At 47.7% G+C, this 18830-nt stretch overlaps 1 protein-coding gene across 1 annotated transcript in view; it reads left to right on the top strand.

The window, feature by feature from the left end:
* mccc2 (methylcrotonyl-CoA carboxylase subunit 2) overlaps positions 1-18830 on the top strand; it is a 168636-nt gene that overhangs the window by 32860 nt on the left and 116946 nt on the right. Inside the window, exon 4 of the mRNA XM_070867814.1 lies at positions 8859-8960. Within this exon, the coding sequence (XP_070723915.1) occupies positions 8859-8960 (102 nt within the window). The remainder of the gene's footprint in view (positions 1-8858; positions 8961-18830) is intronic.

An 18830-nucleotide genomic window follows, 5' to 3' on the forward strand; every position in this document is an offset into this window, starting at 1 on the left:
TATGATGTAATTGGGATTACGGAGACATGGCTCCAGGGTAACCAAGGCTGGGAACTCAACATCCAAGGATATTCAATATTCAGGAAGGATAGACAGGAAGGAAAAGGAGGTGGGGAGTGTTGCTGGTTAAAGAGGAGGTTAACGCAATAGTAAGGAAGGACATTAGCTTGAATGATGTGGAATCTGTATGGGTAGAGCTGCGAAACATCAAAGGGCAGAAAACGTTAGTGGGAGTTATGTACAGACCACCAAGCAGTGGTAGGCAGTTTGGGGATGGCACCAAACAGGAAATTAGGGACGTGTGCAATAAGGGTACAGCAGTCATCATGGGTGACTTTAATCTGCATATTGATTGGTCTAACCAAACTGGTAGCAATACTGTGGAGGAGGATTTCCTGGAGTGTATAAGGGATGGTTTTCGAGACCAATATGTCGAGGAACCAACTAGAGAGCAGGTCATCCTAGACTGGGTCTTGTGTAACGAGAGAGGATTAATTAGCAATCTGGTCGTGCGTGGCCTCTTGGGGAAGAGTAACCATAATATGGTAGAATTCTTCATTAAGATGGAGCGCGACACAGTTAATTCAGAGACTAGGGCCCTGAACTTAAACACAGGAAACTTCGATGGTATGAGATCTGATTTGGCTAGGATAGACTGGCGAATGATACTTAAAGGGTTGACAGTGGATCGGCAATGGCAGACATTTAAAGAGCACATGGATGAATTTACAACTATTGTACATCCTTGTCTGGCATAAAAATAAAACAAGAAAGGTGGTTCAACCGTGGCTAACATGGGAAATTAGGGATAGTGTTAAATCCAAGGAAGAGTCATATAAATTGGACAGAAAAAGCAGCAAACCTGAAGACTGGGAGAAATGTAGAATTCAGCAGAGGAGGACTAAGGGTTTAATTAGGAGGGGGAAAATAGAGTATGAGAGTAAGTTTGCAGGGAACATAAAAACTGACTGCAAAAGCTTCTATAGACATGTGAAGAGAAAAAGTTTAGTGAAGACTAATGCAGGTCCCTTGCAGTCAGAATCAGGTGAATTCATAATGGAGAACAAGGAAATGGCAGACCAACTGAACAAATACTTTGGTTCTGTCTTCACTAAGGAAGACACGAATAACCTCCTGAAAATACTAGGGGACCGTGGGTCTATCGAGAAGGAGAAACTGAGGGAAATCCTTATTAGTCAGGAAATGGTGTTAGGGAAACTGATGGGACTGAAGGCTGATAAATCCCCAGGACCTGATAGTCTGCATCCCAGAGTACTTAAGGAAGTGGCCCTAGAAATAGTATAGATGCATTGGTGGTCATTTTCCAAAATTCCATGGACTCTGGATCAGTACCTATGGATTGGAGGGGAGCTAATGTAACCCCACTTTTTTAAAAAGGAGGGAGAGAGAAAACAGGGAATTATAGACTGGTTAGTCTGACATTTGTGGTGGGGAAAATGCTGGAATCAGTTATTAAAGATGTAATAGCAGCACATTTGGAAAGCAGTGACAGGATCGGTCCAAGTCAGCATGGATTTATGAAAGGGAAATCATGCTTGACAAATCTTCTGGAATTTTTTGAGGATGTAACTAGTAGAGTGGATAAGGGAGAACCAGTGGATGTGGTGTATTTGGACTTTCAAAAGGCTTTTTGACAAGGTCCCACACAAGAGATTAGTGTGCAAAATTAAGGCACATGGTATTGTGGGTAATGTATTGACAAGGATAGAGAACTGGTTGGCAGACAGGAAGCAAAAACTGGGAATAAATGGGTCCTTTTCAGAATGGCAGGCAGTGACTCGTGGGGTGCAGCAAGGTTCAGTGCTGGGACCCCAGCTATTTGCAATATACATTAATGATTTAGACGAAGGACTTGAATGTAATATCTCCAAGTTTGCAGATGATATTAAGCTGGGTGGCTGGGTGAGCTGTGAGGAGGATGCAAAGAGGCTGCAGGGTGACTTGGACAGGTTAGGTGAATGGGCAAATGCAGGGCAAATGCATGGCAAATGCAGTATAATGTGGATAAATGTGAGGTTATCCACTTTGGTGGCAAAAACAAGAAGGCAGATTATTATCTAAATGATGACAGATTAGTAAAAGGGGAGGTGCAACGAGACCTGGGTGTCCTGGTACATTAGTCACTGAAGGTAGGCATGCAGATACAGCAGGCAGTAAAGAAAGCAAATGGCATGTTGGCCTTCATAGCAAGAGAATTTGAGTATAGGAGCAGGGAGGTCTTGCTGCAGTTGTACAGGGCCTTGGTGAGACCACATCTTGAGTATTGTGTGCATTTTTGGTTTCCTAATCTGAAGAAGGACGTGCTTGCTATTGAGGGAGTGCAGCGAAGGTTCACCAAACTAATTCCCGGGATGGCAGGACTGATATATGAAGAAAGACTGGATCGGCTAGGCTTATACTCACTGGAATTTAGAAGAATGAGAGGGGATCTCATAGAAACATATAAAATTATGACGGGACTTGTAAAGTCCTGTCCCCTCAGTACAGATTCACACGAGGCATGTAGTGAAGTCAAGGTCACTCTGGACCTGCACCTTTATTTCACATCTCTGGAATGCTGCACCTGCCTGAGACCTGTCCTTATATACCTGTCTCTTGCAAGTGCACCCCTGGTGGTAAGGTATGCTGGTGGTTACAGGTCATATCTTATTACAGTCATGTATAGCATGTTAGGATACAGTTATATATAATAATGTAAGATACATGACATCACCCTCCCCCAAGGTCTTATTGTCTTTATAGGTTCAGTCTCTCAGGTGGTCTACGCTCTCGCGTGGAGCGTCTGAGTTGTGGTTCAGTTGTTTGCCTTGGTGTCTGTTTTTCTTTGGGTGTGGTTGCTGGTATCTCGCCTGGGCTGTCTGTTTCGATTGGTGTGATTGTTGTTGACTCGCCTGGGCTGTCTGTTGGGATTGCCCTTTCCTCAGGTTGTTCCCTCTGTCTATCCATCAGGTGTGGTGTGAGTTCCACATTGTAGTCTGCCTCTGGTTCCGCAGTGTTGTTGGTAAATCTGCTTTTGACTCCGGCAGGTTTTGCCATTGTCCATTTGTACTACCAGTAGCCTGTTTCCTTCCTTGCCCGTTACTGTCCCTGCAAGCCTTTTGGGACCCCTGCCATAGTTTAGTACAAACACTTTGTTCCCTATCTCATTCCATCTCCCCCTCGAATTTCTGTCATGGTACTCGGTCAGCTTACGGCGCTTTGCCTCAACGATTTTGTGCATGTCTGGAGGATTAATGAGAGCCTTGTTTTTAAAGTCCTTTTCATCAACAGTTGCGCGGGGAGGATGCCAGTCAGTGAGTGCGGACGAGATCTGTATGCCAGCAGCAGTCGCGACAGGTGACCCTGCAGCGTGGGACCTTGGATTTTAAGCATGCTTTGTTTAATGATTTGCACTGCTCTCTCTGCCTGGCCGTTGGAGGCCGGCTTGAACGGTGCCGTCTTGACGTGATTTATGCCGTGGTCAATTATAAAGTCTTGGAATTCTGCGCTGGTGAAGCACGGACCATTGTCACTGACCAATGTGTCAGGGATTCCGTGTGTTGCAAACATGGTTGCGAGGCTCTCCACAGTAGTGGAGGTTGTGCTCGAGTTTAAAATGGTGCATTCGATCTACTTTGAAAATGCATCTACAACTACGAGGTACATTTTGCCCATGAATGAGCCCGCATAGTCTACGTGCACCCGCAATCACGGTTTGGTAGGCCAGGGGCTCAGTGGAGCCTCCCTGGGGGCATTGCTTAGTTGGGCACAAATGGTGCACCTTCGGACGCAGAGCTCCAAGTCCGTGTCAATACCAGGCCATCAGACGTGGGATCTGGCTATGGCCTTCATGAGAACGATCCCCGGGTGCTCGCGGTGGAGCTCCCAGACAAATGCCTCTCTGCCTCGCAGAGGCATGACTACTCGGCTGCCCCACATCAGGCAGTCTGCTTGTAGTGATAGCTCATGCATGCACCTGTGAAAGGGTTTTAATTCCTTGGGGCAGGCATCGCGAGCCTCTGCCCAGTCACCGGTTAGGACACATCTTTTTACTAAGGATAACGTGGGGTCGCTGGCCATCCAGTCTCTGATTTGGCGAGCCGTCATGGGCGAACCTGTGGACTCAAAGGCATTAATTGCCATGACTATCTCACAGTCCTGTTCGTCAGACCCTTTCGTGGTCACCAGGGGTAGCCTGCTGAGCACGTCGGCACAGTTGTCTGTGCCTTATTGTGTAGTCGTAGGACGCCAGCATGAGTGCCCACCGTTGAATTCGTGCCGAGGCGTTGGCGTTTATTGCCTTGCTCTCGGATAGGAGGGATGTGAGGGGCTTGTGGTCGGTTTCTAACGCGAACTTGGCCCCGAAAAGGTATTGGTGCATCTTTTTGACACTGTACACACACGCGAGCGCCTCCTTCTCTATCATTCCGTACCCGCGCTCCGCCCGCGAAAGTGACCTGGAGGCATAAGCTATTGGTTGTAATTTGCCCTCACTATTGACATGTTGCAAAACGCACCCGACCCCATACGCTGATGCATCGCATGTGAGAACTAGCTTTTTACCTGAGTCAAAGAAAGTCAAAACACTGTTGGAACACAGAAGTTTGCGTGCCTTATTGAAGGCGCGTTCCTGGGCGTCCCCCCAAAACCAATCGCACCCCTTCCTGAGTAGCACGTGGAGAGGCTCCAGCAGCGTGCTTAAGTTCTGCATAAAGTTTCCAAAGTAATTGAGTAGCCCGAGAAAGGCGTGCAGTTCTGAGACATTCCGGGGTCTGGGTGCCAGGCGAATTGCTTCTGTTTTGGACTCTGTTGGGCGGATTCCATCGGTGGCAATCCTTCTGCCCAAAAATTCAAGCTCGGGTGCGAGAAACAGGCACTTGGATTTCTTGACTCGTAGGCCTACCCGATCCAACCGCTTTAGTACTTCCTCCAAATTACGGAGATGGGAGTCGGTGTCCCTGCCCGTGATAAGTATGTCGTCTTGAAATACAACCGTCCCCGGGATGGACTTGAGCAGACTCTCCATGTTGCGCTGGAATATGGCAGCTACCGACCTGATGCCGAATGGGCATTGATTGTACATGAAAAGGCCTCGATGTGTGTTGATGGTGGTGAGTACTTGGATTCCTCGGTCAATTCTTGCATCATGTATGCAGATGTGAGGTCTAATTTTGAGAAAAGTTTACCTCCAGCCAATGTGGCAAATAAGTCCTCCACTCTGGGCAGCGGCTACTGGTCCTGTAGGGAGACTCTGTTTATGGTAGATTTGTAGTCCCCACAGATTCGTACGGATCCATCAGGCTTCATGACTGGGTCGATGGGACTTGCCCAGTCGCTAAATTCCACAGGTGATATAATGCCTTCCCACAGAAGCCTGTCTAGTTCGTGTTCAATCTTTTCCCTCATCACATAGGGTACAGCTCTGGCCTTGTGATGGACCGGTCTAGCATCCTGTGTGATGTAGATTTTGACTTTGGCCCCTTTGAAAGTGCCCACACCTGGCTGAAAGAGATGTTCAAATCGCTTTATAACTGTTGAGCAGGAGGTCTGTTCCTCTAATAACATGGCATGGACATCATCCCATTTTCAGTTTAGTTTTGCCAGCCAGCTTCTCCCCAGCAATGCTGGGGGAGTCTCCGGGGACAATCCACAAGGGAAGTCTGTTCACTGTCCCTTTGTGTGTGCCAGAGAGCATGGTGCTGCCGAAGACTGGTACGATTTCTTTGGTATAGGTCCTTCGTGTGGTGTCGACCCTTATGAGTTTTGGTCTGTCTCTTTTAAGGCCACAGTTGTTCAAATTGTTGAGCGCCCATGAGAGATTGACTTGCTCCCGTATCCAGCTCCATGTTGACAGATATCCCGTTGAGTAGGACCCTCATCATTATAGGAGGCGTCCTGTTGTAAGAGCAGCGGCCATTGATCGTGTTGACCCGCTGTACACCGGTGTCCTGGGTACTGTCCCCACCATCTTCTGGTCCGCTTTCCGACCCATCCGATTTGTATACCAGCCGAGCTGCTGTTTTTTTGCACATGCGGGCCAAATGCCCTGTATGTTCACAATTTCTGCAAACAGCCTGCTGAAATCGACATCCCCTTGATTAGTGCCCACCCCCACACCTCCAGCACAGACCTGTTCCATTGTTCAAAGAGTTCCCAAAGAATGAGCTGCGTCTGGCTGATCTCTCTTGAGCTTCTCTCAGTTTGTAGTTGATTGCTCGCATTGTGGGTTGATGAGGTGTGAATGGCCGTTCCTGTGGCCCTTGATGGCTTCTGCCTGCTGTCGAGAGCCTGTTGTCCCGGTTTTGTCTGTGTGTGGGGGTAGCAGCTTGTTTAGTGCTGTGAACTTCTTGTTCCGATATTTCGTTAGTTGCCGTACCTGCATTGTAAATCAACCTCGTTTCTTCTTCCCCTACCAAGAATGTCTGTGCAACCAGTGCTGCTGCCTCTAAGGTCAGGTTCTTGGTCTCTATGAGCTTTCGGAATATACCTGCGTGGCCTATTCCTTCAATGAAAAAGTCTCTCAGCATTTCTCTCCTCAGTTCATCGGAGAACTCGCATAAACTAGCCAACCTCCGAAGTTCCGCCACAAAGTCAGGTATGCTCTGGCCCACACAGCGTCTGTAGTTGTAGAACCTGTGTCTGGCCATGTGTAGGCTGCTCGCTGGCTTCAGGTGGTCTCTTACCAGTGTGCTCAATTCTTCAAACGACTTGCTTGCTGGTTTCTCGGGTGCCAACAGATCCTTCATTAAAGCGTATGTTTTCGAGCCACAGCTGGTCAAGAGATGGGCTCTTCTCTTGTCTGCCTTATCATCGCCTAACCAGTCTTTGGTTACAAAGCTTTGCTGGAGCCTTTCTATAAAGTCCTCCCAATTGTCTCCCGCATTGTACTTTTCATCTGATCCATTGTTCGCCATTCTGTGGATTCTGTAATCCTGTAACCCGTCGCCACTGTAAAGTCCTGTCCCCTCAGTGCAGATTCACACGAGGCATGTAATGAAGTCAAGGTCACTCTGGACCTGCACCTTTATTTCACAGCTCTGGAATGCTGCACTTGCCTGAGACCTGACCTTGTATACCTGTCTCTTGCAAGTGCACACATGGTGGTAAGGTATGCTGTTGGTTACAAGTCATATCTTATTACAGTCATGTATAGCATGTTAGGATACAGTTAGATATAATAATGTAAGATACATGACAGGGCTGGACAGGTTAGATGCTGGAAGAATGTTCTCGATGTTGGGGAAGTCCAGAACCAGGGGTCACAGTCTAAGAGTAAGGGATAAGCCATCTAGGACCGAGATGAGGAGAAACTTTTTCACCCAGAGAGTGGTGAACCTGTGGAATTCTCTACCACAGGAAGTTGTTGCGTCCAGTTTGTTGGATATATTCAGAAGGGAGTTGGATGTGGCCGTTACGGCTAAGAGGATCAGCGGGTATGGAGAGAAGGTGGGAGTGGGGTACTGAAGTTGCATGATCAGCCATGATCATATTGAATGGTGGTGCAGGCTTGAAGGGCCGAATGGCCTACTCCTGCAACTATTTTCTATGTTTCTATGTTAACCTTTCCTCATAAGTCAACCCCCCTCATCTCTGGAATCAACCTAGTGAACCTCTCTGAACTGCCTCCAAAGCAAGTATATCCTTTCGTAAATATGGAAACCAAAACTGTACGCAGTATTCCAGATGTGGCCTCACCAATACCCTGTATAGCTGTAGCAAGACTTTCCTGCTTTTATACTCCATCCCCTTTGCAATAAAGGCCAAGATTCCATTGGCCTTTTTGATCACTTGCTGTACCTGCATACTAACCTTTTGTGTTTCATGCACAAGTACCCCTAGGTCCCGCTGTACTGCAGCATTTTGCAATTTTTCTCCATTTAAATAATATATTGCTCTTTGATTTTTTTTCTGCCAAAGTGCCTCACACTTTCCAACATTATACTCCATCTGCCAAATTTTTCCCCACTCACTTAGCCTGTCTGTCTTTTTTTGCAGATTTTTTGTGTCCTCCTCACACATTGCTTTTCCTCCCATCTTTGTATCGTCAGGAAACTTGGCTACGTTATACTCGGTCCTTTCTTCCAAGTCGTTAATATAGATTGTAAATAGTTGCGGTCCCTGCACTGATTCCTGCGGCACCCCACTAGTTACTGATTGCCGACCAGAGAATGAACCATTTATCCCGACTCTGTTTTCTGTTAGTTAGCCAATCCTCTATCCATGTTAATATATTACCCCCAACCTGTGAACTTTTATCTTGTGCAGTAACCTTTTATGTGGCACTTTATCGAACGCCTTCTGGAAATCCAAATACACCACATCCACTGGTTCCCCCTTATCTACCCTGTTCGTTACATCCTCAAAGAACTCCAGCAAATTTGTCAAACATGAAACCATGCTGACTTTGCTTGATTGATTAATATGCTTTTCCAAATGTCCCGCTGCTGCTTCCTTAATCATGGACTCCAACATTTTTCCAACCACAGATGTTAGGCTAACTGGTCTATAGTTTCCAACCCTCTTTCACAAAAACATAATCAGATGAAAGATTAAAGTAGATCCTAATTTAATAAAACTGTTAAATACTCATGCTTTCCCATTTCATGATGAAACGCTTGGTAGGAAAAGAACTTGCATTTCATGTCCTCAGGAAAGCAAAAGAGCTTCACAGCAAATTAATTACTTTGAAGTACAGTCACCGTAGACAAACACTGCAGTCAATTTGTGTACATTAAGATCCTACAAACAACAAATGATCCAGGTTATGACCAGGCAATGTATTATCGGTAGCTAGAAGGGCATTTTGAGCATGTTAGAAATATTTTGTTTTTAATTAAAAAAAAAAATCTATTTCACAGATCTCCATTCTTGGAGTTTTCCCAGTTTGCGGGTTATCAGCTATATGGCGAGGAGGAGGTACCAGCAGGAGGCATCATCACAGGCATTGGAAGAGTATCAGGGTAAGTGTTATATTTCAGTTGGCCCTTTTCTTTTCCCATGCTGCTCCTTTAAAGAGGTGTTATGGAAAGACGTTCAAGATACCCTACGTAAGAAAATTTTTACTGGGGGGGGGCGCAGTGTTTGATGTGGTAATGAGGTACTGCCCTTATTGTTGTCCACTGGCTGTGAATATTAAGCAATTCATTATCTCAAACAGCAGCAGGATTGTCGAGATGCATGGAAGGCCAAAAGAAAAGGAGCTGAGACCTTAAAGGATAGGCAGCCTGTCGAGCTCGTGGAGATTTTACACCCAGTGATGGGGTGAGAAAAAAAGCAGCTTTTCAGTCCATCATTCTGGGCTAGATTGAAATTCTTAATTCCTATCCACTGATCACTTCTTAGTAAGTGAAAAAGACGAATTATGCAATAAGTAAAATCATAATTCAAAAGGCAGAAATAAAGACCTGACAATATCAGCCTGACCCTTTAAGACAGATAGCACCTCAACCGCAGCTCTGGAACCAGTAGAATATCTGCTTTCAGGAACATCTGGCCTTCATTTGTAAATAATTTACACTGCTGCACCCTCTTAGAAACATAGGAAATAGGTACAGGATTAGGCCATTCAGCCTTTCGAGCCTGCCCCACCATTCAATATGATCATGGCTGATCATGCAACTTCAGTACCCCATTCCTGCTTTCTCTCCATACTCCTTGATCCCTTTAGCCGTAAGGGCCACATCTAACTCCTTTTTGAATATATCTAACGAACTGGCCTCAATAACCTTCTGTGGTAGATAATTCCACAGGTTCACAATTCTCTGAGTGAAGAAGTTTCTCCTCATCTCAGTCCTAAATGGCTTACCCCTTATCCTTAGACTGTGACTCGTGGTTCTGGACTTCCCCCAACATCGGGAACATTCTTCCTGCATCTAACCTGTCCAATCTCTTCAGAATTTTATATATTTCTATGAGATCCCCTCACGTTCTTCTAAATTCCAGTGAATATAAGCCTAGTCGATCCAGTCTTTCTTCATATGTCAGTCCTGCCATCCCAGGAATCAGTCTGGTGAACCTTCGTTGCACTCCCTCAATAGCAAGAATGTCCTTCCTCAGATTAGGAGACCAAAACTGAACACAATATTCAAGGTGTGGCCTCACAACTGCAGTAAGACCTCCCTGCTCCAATACTTAAATCCTCTCGCAATGAAGGCCAACATGCCATTTGTCTTCTTCACTGCCTGCTGTCACTGCATGCCAGCTTTCAAAGACTGATGTACCATGACACCCAGGTTTTCGTTGCACCTCCCCTTTTCCTAATCTGTCACCATTCAGATAATATTCTGCCTTCCTGTTTTTGCCAACAAAGTGGATAACCTCACATTTATCTACATTATACTGCATTTGCCCACTCACTTAACCTGTCCAAGTCATCCTGCAGCCTCTTAGCATCCTCCTCACAGCTCACACTGCCACCCAGCTTAGTGTCATCTGCAAACTTGGAGATATTACATTTAATTCCTTCGTATAAATCATTAATGTATATTGTAAATAGCTGGGGTTCCAGCACTGAACCTTGCGGTACTCCACTAGTCACTGCCTGCCATTCTGAAAAGGACCCATTTATTCCTACTCTTTGCTTCCTGTCTGCCAACTAGTTCTCTATCCATGTCAATACATTACCTCCAATACCATGTGCTTTAATTTTGCACACTAATCTCTTGTGTGGGATCTTGTCAAAAGCCTTTTGAAAGTCCAAATACACCACATCCACTGGTTCTCCCTTGTCCACTCTACTAGTTACATCCTCGCGTGTATTCAACTGAAAAGTCATACAGGAAATTCGGGGTGCATGATATTCAGATGCAGAATAGGGGAAAGTAATTCACACCCAATTTTCCTGTACACAGACTATACTTTTATAGATCATTTCTGTAGTTTAGTATTAGATAAATTAATTCAAATGGCTCATTTCTGAGGCCCTACACAGGTCCCTCATTAAAGCCTTGTGAGCATGTGCTTAATTGAAACAAAAACAGAAAATGCTGGCAACACTTAACAGGTCAGGCAGTATCTGTGCAGCGAGAAACAGTATTAATGTTTCAGGTGATGACCTTTCATTAGGACATGTGCTTAATTGAACCTGCAAAATAAGCAATTGAGAACGGTTAACCCCGGAATCCAAAACTGGGAATGCAGCTTCAAACTTTTAATATATCCATTTGCTGCTGGTTTTTAGATCAGTAATACTGTTTCTGGAACAGACAGAACCTTGACATTTAAGTTCCACCAGAGGGTGCCAGTCCAATGCTCAACTGTAATGTGAGTATATTTATGAATGCAGGTAACAGAAACTCAGCATACACACCAGACCACCTCGCAAGGTCAGGAAGGGACAGAAAATGAACAATCCCCTCCCAACTCGCCACACACACACAATCCTGAACATGACAATGTATTCTTGAAAAATGTTCTTTTAAAAATAATGACCATTGGTTATTCCCAGGTTGGGAACTACATGTTGTTTGGGGATCGCGATGTTTTGATAGGTCCATGGACTATGGCTGAGTCAGAGCCTCAAGATATTTAAGGTGCTGCCTACTTGTAAAATAGGGCATTGGGTGGAGGTTATTTGTGGTACTTTCTGAATTTGGGAAATGGTCTAAGTGCAGTGACAGTTGCACTAGCCTGTGTGTTCCAGAAGGGGCTGGCTCTTCAGCAGGCAGGTTCAGCAGACATAGGCCTTGGCCTGCAGAGAGTGTGATATCTTGTTGTGCTCTCTCTGGCTTCTCAGAAAGGCTGAAAGTGGGAGTGCAACCACAATGGTTAGAGACCCTCCAGTAATGGCAATGTGAGCTGTGAGGAGGATGCTAAGATGCTGCAGGGTGACTTGGCCAGGTTAGGTGAGTGGGCAAATGCATGGCAGATGCAGTATAATGTGGATAAATGTGAGGTTATCTACTTTGGTGGCAAAAACACGAAGGCAAAATATTATCTGAATGGCGGCAGATTAGGAAAAGGGGAGGTGCAACGAGACCTGGGTATCATGGTACATCAGTCATTGAAAGTTGGCATGCAGGTACAGCAGGCAGTGAAGAAGACAAATGGCATGTTGACCTTCATAGCTAGGGGATTTGAGTATAGGAGCAGGGAGGTCTTGTGCAGCTGTACAGGGCCTTGTTGAGGCCTCAACTGGAATATTGTGTTCCATTTTGGTCTCCTAATCTGAGGAAGGACGTTCTTGCTATTGAGGGAGTGCAGCGAAGTTTCACCAGACTGATTCCTGGGATGGCAGGACTGACATATGAGGAGAGACTGGATCGACTGGGCCTGTATTCACTGGAGCTTAGAAGAATGAGAGGGGATCTCATAGAAACACAAAATTCTGACGGGACTGGACAGGTTAGATGCAGGAAGAATGTTCCCGATGTTGGGGGAGTCCAGAACCAGGGGTCACAGTCTAAGGATAAGGGGTAAGCCATTTAGGGCCGAGATGAGGAGAAACTTCTTCACTCAGAGTTGATAACCTGTGGAATTCTCTTCCACAGAGAGTTGTTGATGCCTGTTCGTTAAGTATATGCAAGAGGGAGTTGGATATGGCCCTTACGGCTAAAGGGATCAAGGGTTATGAAGAGAAAGCAGGAAAGGGGTACTGAGGTGAATGATCAGCAATGATCTTATTGAATGGTGGTGCAGACTCGAAGAGCCGAATGGCTACTCCGGCACCTATTTTTCTATGGGCTCAAGTTTCAGCCTGAGTTGCTCCAACTGGAGCATCTTAGAAATTGCAATTCTCGGCATTTAGTTTGCTCCAGTTCTCGTGAGTTAGAATAGTTTCATTTTAGAACAGATTTTTTTTTCAAAAGTGGGCGTGTCCAGACACTAACGCCCATTTAGCAAGTTTAGGCAGCGAAAACCTACTCCAAACTAACTTGGAATGGAGTAAGTGTAGATTTTTGTACGCTCAGAAAAACCTTGCCTACACTTATAAATCAGGCGTAGGGAATGGGGGGGGGGGGGGAGGGGGGAAAGGAAGTTTACAAACATTAAACACTTCACTTTTACAAATAAAGAGTCATCAATAATAAATGATAAATAAATCAATAAATCAACCAATAAATCAATCAAAAAAAATTATAAATTAATTTTAAAAATGAATCAATAAATAAAAAATTAAGTTTCAACTCACCTACTGCAGCACCGGGAGCCCTCCAACAGTGTGCTGGGACGGGGGCCCCCCCAGTGTTTGTCTCTGTCTCTGTCTTTGTCAGTGTCTTTGTGTTTCTGACAGCGGGGTGGGGGAGAGGAGAGGAGAGGAGAGGAGGGGGAGGGGGTGTGGAGGGGAGAGGGAGGGGGTGTGGAGGGGCGAGGGAGGGGGTGTGGAGGGGCGAGGGAAGGGAGGGGGTGTGGAGGGGAGAGGGAAGGGAGGGGGTGTGGAGGGGAGAGGGAAGGGAGGGGGTGTGGAGGGGAGAGGGAAGGGAGGGGGTGTGGAGGGGAGAGGGAAGGGAGGGGGTGTGGAGGGGAGAGGGAAGGGAGGGGGTGTGGAGGGGAGAGGGAAGGGAGGGGGTGTGGAGGGGAGAGGGAAGGGAGGGGGTGTGGAGGGGAGAGGGAAGGGAGGGGGTGTGGAGGGGAGAGGGAAGGGAGGGGGTGTGGAGGGGAGAGGGAAGGGAGGGGGTGTGGAGGGGAGAGGGAAGGGAGGGGGTGTGGAGGGGCGAGGGAAGGGAGGGGGTGTGGAGGGGAGAGGGAAGGGAGGGGGTGTGGAGGGGAGAGGGAAGGGAGGGGGTGTGGAGGGGAGAGGGAAGGGAGGGGGTGTGGAGGGGAGAGGGAAGGGAGGGGGTGTGGAGGGGAGAGGGAAGGGAGGGGGTGTGGAGGGGAGAGGGAAGGGAGGGGGTGTGGAGGGGAGAGGGAAGGGAGGGGGTGTGGAGGGGAGAGGGAAGGGAGGGGGTGTGGAGGGGAGAGGGAAGGGAGGGGGTGTGGAGGGGAGAGGGAAGGGAGGGGGTGTGGAGGGGAGAGGGAAGGGAGGGGGTGTGGAGGGGAGAGGGAAGGGAGGGGGTGTGGAGGGGAGAGGGAAGGGAGGGGGTGTGGAGGGGAGAGGGAAGGGAGGGGGTGTGGAGGGGAGAGGGAAGGGAGGGGGTGTGGAGGGGAGAGGGAAGGGAGGGGGTGTGGAGGGGAGAGGGAAGGGAGGGGGTGTGGAGGGGAGAGGGAAGGGAGGGGGTGTGGAGGGGAGAGGGAAGGGAGGGGGTGTGGAGGGGAGAGGGAAGGGAGGGGGTGTGGAGGGGAGAGGGAAGGGAGGGGGTGTGGAGGGGAGAGGGAAGGGAGGGGGTGTGGAGGGGAGAGGGAAGGGAGGGGGTGTGGAGGGGAGAGGGAAGGGAGGGGGTGTGGAGGGGAGAGGGAAGGGAGGGGGTGTGGAGGGGAGAGGGAAGGGAGGGGGTGTGGAGGGGAGAGGGAAGGGAGGGGGTGTGGAGGGGAGAGGGAAGGGAGGGGGTGTGGAGGGGAGAGGGAAGGGAGGGGGTGTGGAGGGGAGAGGGAAGGGAGGGGGTGTGGAGGGAGAGGGAGGGGGTGTGGAGGGAGAGGGAGGGGGTGTGGAGGAAAGGAGGGAGGGGGGGGGTGGGAGGAAAGGAGGGAGAGGGGGGGAGATGGGGAGGGGAAGGAGGGAGAGGGGGGGAGATGGGGAGGGGAGGGGGGGAGATGGGGAGGGGAAGAAGGGAGAGGGGGGGAGATGGGGAGGGGAAGGAGGGAGAGGGGGGAGATGGGGAGGGGAAGGAGGAGGGGGGGAAATGGGGAGGGGGGGGAGATGGGGGGGGAGGGAGAGGAGGAGTTGTAGGAGGGGGGAGAGAAGAGGGGGAAGAGCCGAGGGAGGCGGGGGGAGAGCCGAGGGAGGCGGGGGGGGAGAGCCGAGGGAGGCGGGGGGGGAGAGAAGGGAGGGAGGGGAGAGAGGGGGGGAGAAGGGAGGGAGGGAGAGGAGAGGAGAGGGGGAGAGGGAGGGAGGGGGGGGGAGAGGAGAGAGAGGGGGGAGGTGAGGGAGAGGGAGGGAAGAGGGAGGGGGGGAGGGGGGGGAAAAGAAGACAGGGAGAGGGGGGAGGGGAGGGGTGAGTGAGGAGGTGTGGAGGGGTGAGTGGGGAAGTGAGGGAAGAGGAGGGGGAATAGCTGAACGGGAGTTGGGGGGGCGGGGGGGGGAGGCTGAATGGGCCCCGCCGCTGATGTTGAAGCTGGGTCGCTGCGGAGGACTTCGGGCGGGGCCCGCCCTGAGTGAGATGGTGGGCGGGTCCCGCCGCCGACGAGGAGGAGTGGGGGAGGAGGAGGAGAAAGGGCTGAACGGGAGGGGGGTGGCGGCGGGGAGCTGAACGGGAGGGAGGGGAGTTGTGGAGCTGGACGGTTGGGAGGCCCGAGTCCCTATCTTCGCCCGGGGAGCCCATTCGACCAGGGCTAGGGCCGGCGTGCTTCGGGCCCCTCCACGCAGCCTCGGGGGCGAGGAGCTACTGCACATGCGCACACACTCCAGCGTGCATGTGCAGAGGTCCTGGCACTGTTTTCAGCGCCGGGACATGACTCCGACCCCTTGTGCTGCGCCATGCCGAGCGTGAAGACGTCCTGAGGAGCTCGCAGAATCACAAGGTAAGTTTTCGGCGCCCTTTTTATTCCAGAAAGTCTGCGCACCTTATGGAGGTGCACCGTTTTTACAGAGGGCGGAAACTTGGGCCCTATGTTTCTCAATAATCATCCCCCGGGAGGGGTGAAATCTGTGATGCATTTGTGGATGCTGTGTATTAACTAGAACTGGCCTTCGTACATCTAGAATTGCAATCTCACTTGAAATTGATTTATTTTCTGCTCACTACTTTCACTTAATTCTAATTATCTATTTGCCAGCAGTTCATTGTTTTTTGTTGTTGATTCTGTTAGATTCGTGGGTATGGTTTTAGTGCAATTCCTTATTTGCATTTGTTGAGTGGTGCTGTTTGGTGGATATATTGGGAAATAAATCTAAGAATCTTCATTGGAATTTTGGCGATGTCCAACTATTTTGTCCAATATTCGATGGCCTTCCGTGTTGGTAATGTTCTTATGATGTTGAGCACACACTCGGCTGAGCTTTACAAGTCTCCACTTTGCACTTTATCCTACGCCACTATGCCCATCGTTTACACATGGCTTAGCACTTTCAGCAGTTTGATTATTTCTGTTCTCCAAATTACTTCACCAAATCTGTGCAGTTATATATTAGACACTGCAGCACTAAAATCTAGATGGACAGCATGGCATAAAAGCAAACAGCCACACAACCTGCCCTACTTAGCTTTAGCCTTTTAGCTAGTTGAACACTTGGCTCCAATGATAATATACTGTATATTTATATATTTTTTCGCATTCTTCAATTAACTTATGAGTGATTTCTGTTGTCATGCATCCTCTCAGTTGGGCAATGGGCTACACAATTTCCCCATAGCTGTCATCAGTCTGTGATCAGGTGCAGAAGATGTGTGAGATTGATAAATTATGCCTAAGAGGAAGTGCACGTGTATGGCCAAACTTAAGCTCAGTTACAGCTTATCCTGTCAGCAGGTCTACATAAGTCTCCAAATCTGACTTATCCAGCCAGGCAACCACAATCTATCAACCAGTCAGAACTAAAGTTCTAATTTTTTCATTGGGTATTGTAAGCCAAAAGGGCAGTTCTCTACTCCCAGGTTACAGTTCTGATAGTTTTTAAATCCCTACAATTGAAGTGCACCTCTGCTGCATATTACGCTTTCATCCTCTCTGACGATTGGTTAAATATGTCCAGTGACAGAAGGTGGATTTGAATGTTGGTCAAGATTAGAAGCTGACATAAGAACATAAGAAATAGAAATAGGAACAGGAGTAGGCCATACGGCCCTTCGAGCCTGCTCCGACATTTGATAAGATCATGGTTGATCTGATCATGGACTCCGCTCCACTTCCCTGCCCGCTCCCCATATCCCCTTATTGTTTAAGAAACTCTCTATTTCTGTCTTAAATTTATTCAATGTCCCAGCTTCCACAGCTCTCTGAGGCAGCGAATTCCACAGATTTACAACCCTCTGAGAGAAGAAATTCCTCCTCCTTCTCTGTTTTAAATGGGCAGCCTCTTATTTTAAGATCATGCCCTCTAGTTCTAATCTCCCCTGTCAGTGGAAACATCCTCTCTGCATCCACCTTGTCAAGCTTCCTCATAATCTTATACGTTTCGATAAGATCACCTCTCATTCTTCTGAATTCCAATGAGCAGAGGTCTAACCTACTCAACCTTTCCTCATAAGTCAACCCCCTCATCCCCGGAATCAACCTAGTGAACCTTCTCTGAACTGCCTCCAAAGCAAGTATAACCCTTCGTAACTATGGAAACCAAAAACTGCACGCAGTATTCCAAGTGTGGCCTCACCAATACCCTGTATAGCTGTAGCAAGACTTCACTGCTTTTATACTCCATCTCCTTTGCAATAAAGGCCAAGATACCATTGGCCTTCCTGATCACTTGCTGTACCTGCATACTATCCTTTTGTGTTTCATGCACAAGTACCCCCAGGTCCCACTGTGCAGCGGCACTTTGCAATCTTTCTCCATTTAAATAATAACTTTGATTTTTTTTCTGCCAAAGTACATGACCTCACACTTTCCAACATTATAATCCATCTGCTAAATTTTTGCCCACTCACTTAACCTGTAAGTCCTTTTGCAGATTTTTTTGTGTCCTCCTCACACATTGCTTTTCCTCCCATCTTTGTATCGTCAGCAAACTTGACTACATTTCACTCAGTCCCTTCTGCCAAGTTGTTAATATAGATTGTAAATAATGGGGTCCCAGCACTGATCCCTGCAGCACCCCACTAGTTACTGGTTGCCAACCAGAGAATGAACCATTTATCCTGACTCTCTGTTTTCTGTTAGTTAGCCAATCCTCTAATATATTACCCCCAACCCCGTGAACTTTTATCTTGTGCAGTAACCTTTTATGTGGCACGTGGTCCAAATACACCACATCCATTGGTTCCCCTTTATCCACCCTGTTTGTTACATCCTCAAAGAACTCCCGCAAATTTGTCAAACATGACTGTCCCTTCATAAGTCCATGCTGACTCTGCCTGACCGAATGTTGCTTTTCCAAATGTCCTGCTACTGCTTCTTTAATACTGGACTCCAACATTTTGGCAACCACAGATGTTAGGCTAACTGGTCTATAGATTCCTGCTTTTTGTCAGCCCCCTTTTTAAATAGGGGCGTTACATTTGCAGTTTTCCAATCTGCTGCGACCTCCCCAGAATCCAGGGAATTTTGGTAAATTACAACCAATGTATCTACAATACCTGCTGCTACTTCTCTTTAAGACCCTAGGATGCAAGCTCAGGTCCAGGGGATTTATCTACCTTTAGTCCCATTATCTTACTGAGTACCACCTCCTTAGTGATTGTGTTAAGTTCCTCCCCCCCCCCCTATAGCCCCTTGGCTATCCACTGTTGGAAGTTAGACTGTATTATTCTGGGTTGAGATGGGCCATCACTGGTTGTGTTTTTTCACTTGAACAGAGTAGTACCATTCCTTTTTATTTAGTTCTGTGAAGATTTTGTCATATGTGATTTGGATTCTTGTTTTATTATGCTTGTTTTGTGTAAAATAAAGTGTGTGCTCAGTTACGAAAATAGAGAATGTTGGAAACACTCAGCAGCTGTAAGGCGAGCAGATGAGTTAACATTTCAACTGCAGACCCTTCATCAAAATCGATAAAGAATTACACCTGAAACATTAACTTGTCTGTTCTTTCCACAGATGCTAACTGACCTATTGAGTATTTCCAACATTTTCTGTTTTTGTTTCAAATTTCTAACACTTAATCAATTTTTCTTTTATCTGTATGCTTAATTCATTTGTTT

Source organism: Pristiophorus japonicus, chromosome 1 (assembly GCF_044704955.1).
Source record: "Pristiophorus japonicus isolate sPriJap1 chromosome 1, sPriJap1.hap1, whole genome shotgun sequence".
In the NCBI taxonomy this organism is placed as follows: domain Eukaryota; kingdom Metazoa; phylum Chordata; class Chondrichthyes; family Pristiophoridae; genus Pristiophorus; species Pristiophorus japonicus.